The sequence below is a fragment of the Pristiophorus japonicus genome, chromosome 20, assembly GCF_044704955.1.
Source record: "Pristiophorus japonicus isolate sPriJap1 chromosome 20, sPriJap1.hap1, whole genome shotgun sequence".
NCBI lineage: Eukaryota > Metazoa > Chordata > Chondrichthyes > Pristiophoridae > Pristiophorus > Pristiophorus japonicus.
Genome location: NC_091996.1, coordinates 17161218 through 17170960, shown reverse-complemented (window position 1 = coordinate 17170960; position 9743 = coordinate 17161218). Strand labels below are relative to the sequence as shown.

Below are 9743 nucleotides of genomic sequence, written 5' to 3'. Positions count from 1 at the left end.
GTACTAGGTCCCTTGCTTTTTGTGGTATATATCAATGATTTAGACTTGAATTTGGGGGTATGATTAAGAAGTTTGCAGATGATACAAAAAATAGCTGTGTGGTTCATAATGAAGAAGCTGTAGACAGCAGGAAGATATCAATGAACTGGTCAGGTGGACAGAACAGTGGCAAATGAAATTCAATCCAGAGAAGTGTGAGATAATCATTTGGGGAGGGCTAACAAGGCAAGGGAATACACATTAAATGGTAGGACACCAAGAAGTGCAGAGGAACAAAGACACCTCGGAGTGCATGTCCACAGCTCCCTGAAGGTAGCAGGCTAGGTAGGTAAGGTGGTTAAGACATATGGAATACTTGCCTTTATTAACCGAGACTACAAGAGCAGGGAGATTATGCTTGAACTATATAAAACACTAGTTAGGCCACAGCTCGAGTACTGCGTGCAGTTCAGGTCATCACATTACAGGAAAATGCACTAGAGAGGGTAGAGGAGATTTTTGAGGATGTTGCCTGGACTGGAGAATATTAGCTACGAGGACAGATTGGATAGGCTGGGGTTGTTCACTTTGGAACAGAGGCGGCTGAGGGGAGACCTTATTGAGTTGTATAAAATGATGAGGGGCCTGGATAGAGTGGATAGGAAGGACCTATTTCCCTTAGCAGAGGGGTCAACAACCAGGGGGCATAGATTTGAAGTAATTGGTAGGAGGTTTAGAGGGGATTTGAGGGGAAATGTCTTCACCCAGAGGGTGGTGGGGGTCTGGAACTCTGCCTGAAAGGGAGAAACCCTCACCACATTTAAAAAGTATTCGGATGTGCAGTTGAAGTGCCGTAACCTCCAAGGCTACGGATCAAGAGCTGGAAAGTGGGATTAGGCTGGATAACGCTCTGTTGGCTGGCGCGGCCACAATGGGCCAAGATGGCCTTCTTTTCTGCTGATGCCCCTATTCCAACAGGGTTTCTGCCTTCATCTCTCCATCCAGCGATCTGTTTCACATGTTGATCACTCAGAACTTGCTGCCATCACTCTAAAATGTGAACCTATCTCCTCTTTCCCCTACTCATACAATTTAGTTTAAAGCAACTTTGCATATTTACTTATCCGTACGGTTTACTATCTTTTCAATCTCTCTAAGATTACCTCCAAGATGCCTGAAAAGTTTTTCCAATGTTTGCTCATCACTCAGAGCTCTAATACTGGGGATCAGCCACGTGGTGGTTCTTTGCACTACCTCCAGCGCTCCAATGTCATCCCCGTGTCTCCGTAACCAGAACTGGGCACCCTACGCGAGGTGTGGTCTGACCAGAACACCATACAGTTTGAGCATGTCTTCCTATCACACACTACTGTTTTGGCTATATGAAGATTCTATTGGTTTTGTTGCTGGCATTGGGTGGATATGCTTAATGTCAAATCTACTAAGATTCTTGGGTCTTTCAAAGTAACTATTGCAACACCATTCACGGAGTATGTCTGTTGCCCATTTTTCCTTTCTACGTATAGTCCTTCACACATCTGCATTGCATTTTAATTTTTGTCCAAGTGGGCAGCCTTGGCTCAAGTGGCAACATTCTTATCGATGTCGTGTGGTTTTAAGACCCAGTCCAGAGACTTGAGCATATAATCTAGTCTGACACTCCAATTCAATACTGAGGGAGTGTTGCACTGCCGGAGGCTCCATCTTTCAGATAAGATGTTAAACCAAGGCTCTGTCAGGTGGGAAAGTGTCCTCTCCAATTATTCCCTACTGGGAGGTACTGAAACTCACTGGATAACTTCTTACTCAACACGCCTCAGATCAGAAACTAACTGACCTAAAAGATAATAACTTTAGATAAAAATTGTTTCTAAATACATTCTCTACTCTCCCTCATAACCAGGCATTTAAATTTTGTTTCAAAATGTTACTGTACTTTGCTCCACATCTTTAGGAGGTGCATCACTCTTTGTTCACAACCTTGGTGCCATATTCAACCCTGAAATGAGCTTTCGACCACATATCTGCAACATAACTAAGATCGCCTATTTCTACCTCTAACATCGCCTGTCTCCGCCCTTGCCTCAGCTCATCTGTTGTTTAAGCTCTCATCCATGTCTTCATTACCTCTAGGCTTGACTATTCCAACGCACTCCTGGCTGGCCTCCCACATTCTACCTTAGGTAAACTAGAAGTGATCCAAAACTCGACTGCCCATGTCCTAACTCACACCAAGTCCCGCTCACCCATTACCCGTGCTCGCTGACCTACATTGGCTTCCGGTTAAGCAACGCCTCAATTTCAAAATTCTCATCCTTATTTTCAAATCCCTCCATGGCCACGCCCCTCCCTATCTCTAATATCCTCCACCCCATCCCCGAAATGTCTGCGCTCGTCTAATACTGCCCTCCTGAGCATCCCTGATTGTAATCGTTCAACCATGGGTTGCCGTGCCTTCGGTTACCCAGGGCCCAAGCTCTGGAACTCCCTGCCTAAACCTCTCCGTCCCTCTATCCTCCTTCAAGACGCTCCTTAAAACATACCTCTTTGACCAATCTTTTGGTCACCTGCTTATGCGGCTCTGCGTCAATTTTTTATCGCATAATACTCCTGTGAAGCGCCTTGGGACGTTTCACTACGTTAAAGGCGCTATATAAATACAAGTTGTTGTTGTTTGTGTACCTCAGCCCATGTGTTTCAGTGTTGAAGAGTGATGACAACTTATTAAAGGATGATCATTGCTCCACTACAGGTTATTCCACCAGGAAAGGTATCTCTGAACAGCGTCCGTCAAAGTGATGTGCAATGTAGACAGAACCTGATGTGGCATTTCATCACTTAAATCAAACAGAAGAGATTTGTGAGGGGCTGCTAGACAAAAGTAGGACTGTATCTGGGAATTATAGCATTCTGTTTCATGGGGAAACAAATCACTCCTGAACAAATTCGGACATTTGTACAAGTGGAAAATGACACAAGAATGATCCAATATACTTACCAGCTAGAGCTCTTCCAATTTGTGTTGGTAAATGAACAACCATTAGTCATGAAATCCAGGATGGACCCCGGTTTTATCTCTGGTCGGTATTAAGTTATCCAATTTCAACCAGAATAGGGAATTATAAAATGGGTCTTCCCATCCCCGGGCTAGGAGGAAATCAGCCAAGGTTCCTGATTCAATGAGGCGTGGAGAAGACCGCTCAAAGTGGAGAAAACATATCCGGGAAGGCGCCAAACACCTCGAGTCTCTTCGCCGGCAGCATGCGGAAGCCAAGTGTAAACAGCGGAAGGAGCGCACGACAACCCAGACACCCCACCCACCCGTCTCTTCAACCACCGTCTGCCCCACCTGTGACAGAGACTGTAGGTCCCACATTGGACTCTTCAGTCACCTGAGAACTCATTTTTAGTGTGGAAGCAAGTCATCCTCGACTCTGAGGGACTGCCTAAGAAGAGTATGTGAACACTGGGCAAGGACAGGATTGAATTTCATCGAGATGTCCTCCAGCCAAATGGGTGTTGAGACTCTCATGAATAAATGGGCCTTGGGCAGGATATCCGAGGACAGAGACATTCTTAAAAAAAATACACCGGCAAGAATGAGCACTTTCAAGAGAGGAGGGAGAAAATTAGAATGTGATCAAAAAGTATGCATCTTTGGTCAGATGTGTGGACGTACTTGGGTGGTATAGCTGAAAGCAATCAACATGGATTTGGGGGTTGGGGGTGGGGGGGCTGCTGGGAGATCCTATCAGACCAATTTCCTTGACCATTTTTGAGGAAGCGAGTCATAATTGATTGTGGAAAGCCCTACATGTTGTACCTCAACTTCTTAGAGATATTTGACTCATGAAAGAAGAAACTGCATTTATATAAACGCTTTTCACGACCCAAGGACCTCTTAGTGATTTACAACACGATAGGCTATTAGTTAAACTCAAAACTGTGGGGATTCAGGGTAAATCTTGCGACTGGGTAGAAAGCAATGTGTACTTTAGAGAATCTATCCTGGGATGGGAGAGTTTTGAACAGGAAAACAAAGTCAATAGATTGTTAAAAAAGCACCAAAATAGATGCAAAATAAGTGGGGGCAGCATAGCATTGAATAAAACAGTGAAGCCATCCACAATAAAACAGGCATGCAACATGTAGGATACAAACAGAGCAGAAAAGCAGGATTGTTTTAGTTTATTTAAAAACCTGGAACAAGGTAGAATTCATATTCAACACTGATGTGCTTTATTACAAACTGCTAAACATTTTGCATACACTCTAACCTTGCATTACACAATGTAACAGAATTTTTACATTGAAATTATGTGTACGGAAGAACTGCACATTAACTGCACTTCCTAAACCTCCAACAGGCCGAACCTTAATTGACATTCAAGCCCTGGAATGTAAAGCACACCCAGAGGCAAAGTGCTGGCAGTACCAACGATAACCACAAACTATTTTATTTTGCCAATGGGCAATTTGTGATGTCCTGACATTTAAGAAAAGTTTGGATCAAATTAATAAACTTGCAAAAAAAGGATTTTTTGAGCAACTTCAAGTTCTCGTTTATTACAGGCCCACCAACATCACCAGTCTCCGAGTCCCCGTGCAGCAGAATGGGGACCAATTCAAAAGCAGTTTTGTGATTACATAAATGAGGTGAATTCTCTCCTTTTCAGTCTAGACTATGCAACACTTCTGGCCAGACACTACAAAGAACAATCTGCCAACTAGTGCACTTTAACGAGAGGGAGATCCTTTTCATCACATGACCCTGTGCACAGTTTTGGCCTCCTTTTCTGAGGAAGGACATATTTGCCTTAGAGGCAGAGCAACAAAGGTTCACTAGATTGATCCTGGGATGAGGGGGTTGTTCTATAAGGAGAGATCGAGTCTACACTCGAGTTTAGATGAATGAGAGCTGATATCCTTGAAACATAAGATTCTGAGGGGGATTGACAGGGTAGATGCCAACTGTTTTGTTTCCCTTGGCTGGAGAGTCTAGAACTAGGGGGCATAGGCTCAGGATAAAGGGTTGGCCATTTGAGACTGAGGAGGAGGAGGAATTTCTTTACCCAAAGGATTGTGAATCTTTGGAATTCGCTTCCCCAGAGGGATGTGGATGCTAAGCTGTTGAGTATGTTCAAGGCTGAGATAGATAGATTTTTGGACTCTCGGGGAATCAAGGGACATGGGGAACGGGCAGGAAAGTGTTGAGGTCAAAGATCAGCCATGATTTTATGGCGGCGCAGGCGAGGGACCATATGGCCTACTCCTGCTCCTGATTCTTATGGTTCTTATCACCAAACAAGATATGCATGGTTGCACTGTTGGTGGTGGTGGGGGGGCGGTGGTGAGAAAGAGAAGGGACCACACGTCTCAAAACATACAGGTTGAAATTAAGCATGCCGCTTGAAGGAACAAACTCATTCTACTCAATTCACCTCAATCCAGCTGTAGGCAGGTACTCAAACCGACTTATCTCTGGTGGACGGACTATCAGTAAAAAGGCAACATTAGAACACGAATCAGAAATCTATCACAAATGTAATTTATCACAAAATGCCATATACTACGAACCTGTCTGACGTATCAACTGACCTGCAAGAAACACATTTCATTATTAATTTTTTTTTTTTTTAAAACCCTTTTACAATTGTACAGCATGACCCTGTTGACAGTATCAATGCCTTTAAGGGAAGCAAATTTCTGGCAATATTTTTGGTTTCAGGGAAATACAGCCATGCATGGCCAAATTGGTAGACATGTATATAGATGAACAGTTTTCAAACACTTGCTCGTAAAGATATACACATTTAAAAAGCAACTGTCTTAGCGTCCAAAGATTGCAGTGCCCATTCCTCAGTAAATTAAAAAAAAATGTAAATATAAATCACTTGTTCTCCTCCCCCCCCCCCCACCGCCCCAAGATCTGCTTATCTCACAGCTGGTACGAGAGACTAGCGACTGCCAGCGTCGCTCTACAAACCACCCATTCGGGTAATGTGCTCAATTTATCCCTCCTCCTCTGTGGGGCAGTGTCAGGTCTCAACAGATGAGCAACTCATTGCATGGAGGAAATCACGATACAGACCCGTACCCCAACACGCCACTGTATGCCCATGCACCCATATTATCCCAGGCGCTAACGCAAAGATAATTCAACAATCAGCCAATGATTGGACAAAGAACTCCAGAACAATTCTAAACTTATGCTCAACATTACAGCATCACTGGGAAAAAGAGAAATTAATTTAATGCTCTGCAACAGAACCTCAGAATGTCACTTCTGGAGCCTCAGTCAGTTTTTGGTTCTGCCCAAGTATCAACACCCGATCAGTAATAGGCACAATTAATATGTAAACGCTTCAATATTTTTCAATCATAAGACCTCAAATATGGCACCATCCATATAAATAAATAACCTGTCCCTGGCAACCCTTCTTTAAACACATTCAGAACACTCGGTCAAACTCTGTCTGGTTGGCGGCAGCGGGATTCTTGTTCTGATTGGCTGATTGCTGAGGCATGTGACTACCGCGCCTCCTGGGAGGGGCCAAGTATTCGAACATCGACTGGTTGTGCGTCGACAGCATGTTTTTGAGGTCAGAAGGCATGGGATCAGTCCAGAAGAAATCGTGATTAAGTGCATCGTCGCTGTCAATCCTCTGGGTAGGGTCGAGGACAAGCAGCTTGTCAATGAGGTCCAGTGCGTAAGGGTCCTTCACATAGGCCTTCAGCCGGTCTTTGACCTTTCGCTTCTGACCTTTGGGCAAGTCCAGCTTTTGGTAGAGTTCATACTTTTCAACATTAGGCCAAACCTGAAAGCAAGCACAGGTTTAATCTTCACTAAAATACACGGTTTGCTTTTGCCAATACCTTTATCAGCCACATCTTATAAGAGACTGTGTAGAATGCTGCATAGGATAGAATCATGGCCATGGGTTTGCCATTTTTGCAGAGAAATGGGTAGAATCATAGAATGTGATCCCCAAACCACCAATAAAAATCCCAGAAAACCACGTTCCATAAATATGGAACTAGGCATAATGAACATAAACCAAGGGCTTCGGATAACACATTCAACTAGGAAATGTTGGTATTTGAAATTAAACACAGAAAATGTTGAAACTGTTTGATTTAATATACAAGGCAAGTTATTTTCCATGATTGATCATCACATTGTCGCTACACTTACCACATGGCATGTCTCAAATTACTCGCACTGTATCCCAAAATGTTACTTTCTCCTCTGCCAAAACTGCTCTCTATTCTAGGATCATCCTGGAATGCAAAGAAACCCCCCAACATCTCTTGTCCCCACCATCAACAATCTCCTTAAACCCCCCTCTCTGCCCTCATCACCATCACCTCAAACTCGTTCGAGGAGCTCATGGACTTTTTTGTCACTAAAATCGAGACCACTAGTTCAGCTGCCTCTGCTATTACCCACCAAGCCAAACTTCCCCAAGCCCTAAACTCACATCTTTCACTGGTTTCTCTCCTCATATCCTCAGAGCTCACGTCCATTAGACCCATCTCCTGGTCTCGAATCTATTCTCACTAAACCGCTGACCACCCAACGTCCCTTCCTGGACCTGCGAGCGAACGCTACCCTTTCCTCGGGTACTGTCCCTGCCATCCTCAGCCACTCAATAAAAAAACCCCACCCATGATCTCGCTGTCCTTGCAGCCAATCACCCCATCCCCAACCTCCCCAAAGTCCTTGAACATGCTGTCACCTCCCAAATCTGTGCCCATCTTTCCTGCAACTTCATGTTTGAAACCCTCCATCTGGTTTCCATCCCTGCCACACCACTGAAACGGCTCCAATCAAAGTCACAAATGACAGCCTCGGTGACTGTGACCCTCCTCACCCTTCGTAATGTCTCTGCAGCCGCGGGTCAATTTTTCTACATTAAAGGCGGCAAATGTAAATTTTCTAAATGTAAATTGTTGTGACAGTCAGAAGCAACGGTCCACAGCATCGACTATAGGTCACTCAATAGATTTACAGATGTATCACATCTGAGAATTTACTATGGAACTTAACCATCACTATTCATAGAACAGTTAAGCACCACTTTTCGCTTGTCAGAACAGAGCTAACTGGCCTTACCTCCGCTGTGATGGAGCCACAGAGCTGACTGATCAGTGTTAACTGATGCTGCTCTGTGTTGCCCTGCATTATTGGACTCCGAGTCCACATCTCGGCCATGATGCACCCAGCTCCCCACAGATCTATGGGTGGTCCATAATCTCGCTCACCTGTGATTGGGGGGGGGGGGGGGGGAAACGGGGAAGAAAGGTAAATAAATAACATTTCTAATGAAGAGCAAAATACTGCGGATGCTGAAATCTGAAATAAAAACAAAATGCTGGAAATCTCAACAGGTCAGGCAGCATCTGTGGAGAGAAACACAGTTAATGTTTCAGGTCTATGACCCGCTGTCAGAGCTGGAAAAGTTCGAGATGTAACAGATTCTTAAGGAGGTGGAGGGGCAGGGAAAGGGGGAGGGGAGAAAAGAACAATGGGGAGGGGGGGGGTGAATGGCAGAATCATCACTAGCTGCCATGGGAAAGAGGGGATAAATGTGTTTGTGGGAGTGGTGGGGGTTGTAAATAAAAAATGAAGGGGAAATAAATATGGGCAGAGAGTATGGTCTGAAATTGTTGAACTCAATGTCGAGTCTAGAAGGCTGTAAAATGCCTAAACGAAAGAGGAGGTGCCATTCCTTGAGCTTGCGTTGAGCTTCATTGGAACAGTGTAGGAGGCCGAGGACGGAGAGGTCAGAGTGGGTGTGGAGCGGTGAATTAAAGTGACAGGCGACCAGAAGCTCGGGGTCACGCTTACAGACTGAACGAAGGTGTTCTGCAAAGCGGTCACCCAATCTGCGTTTGGTCTCCCCAATGTAGATGAGACCACATCGTGCACAGTGAATACAATATACTAAATTTATTTCAAATGAAGAAGCAGAGTGTGACTTGCAGGACTACTGCACTCCCCAGTTTTCTACCTCCACTCTAGGTGAGGAGCTACTACCCAAGGGGACAGGTGGCCCTCTCATTCCTCACCCAGGGGGCATTCTTTACATGCAAGCCTGCACAATGAATGTCAGCGGACGAATCGACCGCACGGATATCACAGCTCAGCCCAATTTGGCCCCCTCCAACATACAGACACGTGCACTTCCCACAGGCATTATTAGATAAGCTGGTTCTCTGGCTCATTTTTCCCTTCCTGTGACTGGGGACACTGAAGCCAAATATTCCTCCACCTAGCTTAGACTGGTTAAGCGAGCACAGATCAGGGTGGGGCTGGGATGTAAAAGAAACATCTCAGTTCCATCCAGTCTGTGTGACTTAATACTACATCATGTGGTATTCATTATTGTAAATCCAGCTACGCAATCCATGACAAAGTGAGCAGAGAAAATGTTATGCAGAAGTTAGGGAGAGAGCGAGCAAGAGAGAAAGCGAGTCAGAGAAAGAAAAAAAAGGAGGGGGGGGGGGGAAGAGAGAAGGAGGGGGGGGGAAGAGAGAGGAGGGGGGGAAGAGAGAAGGAGGGGGGGAAGAGAGAAGGAGGGGGGGGAAGAGAGAAAGGAGGGGGGGAAGAGAGAAGGAGGGGGGGAAGAGAGAAGGAGGGGGGGAAGAGAGAAGGAGGGGGGGGAGAAGAGAAGGAGGGGGGGGAAGAGAGAAGGGAGGGGGGGGGGAAGAGAGAAGGAGGGGGGAAGAGAGAAGGAAGAGGGGGGGGAAGAGAGAAGGAG

At 45.3% G+C, this 9743-nt stretch overlaps 1 protein-coding gene across 1 annotated transcript in view; it reads right to left on the bottom strand.

Moving 5' to 3' along the window:
* Positions 1 to 4152: 4152 nt before the first annotated feature.
* cdk9 (cyclin-dependent kinase 9 (CDC2-related kinase)) overlaps positions 4153 to 9743 on the bottom strand; it is a 20570-nt gene continuing 14979 nt past the window's right edge. The window contains exons 6-7 of the mRNA XM_070863809.1: positions 8096 to 8244; positions 4153 to 6797 (exon numbers count right to left, since the gene is read on the bottom strand). Coding sequence (XP_070719910.1) covers positions 6432 to 6797; positions 8096 to 8244 — 515 coding nt within the window. The 3' untranslated portion in view covers positions 4153 to 6431. The remainder of the gene's footprint in view (positions 6798 to 8095; positions 8245 to 9743) is intronic.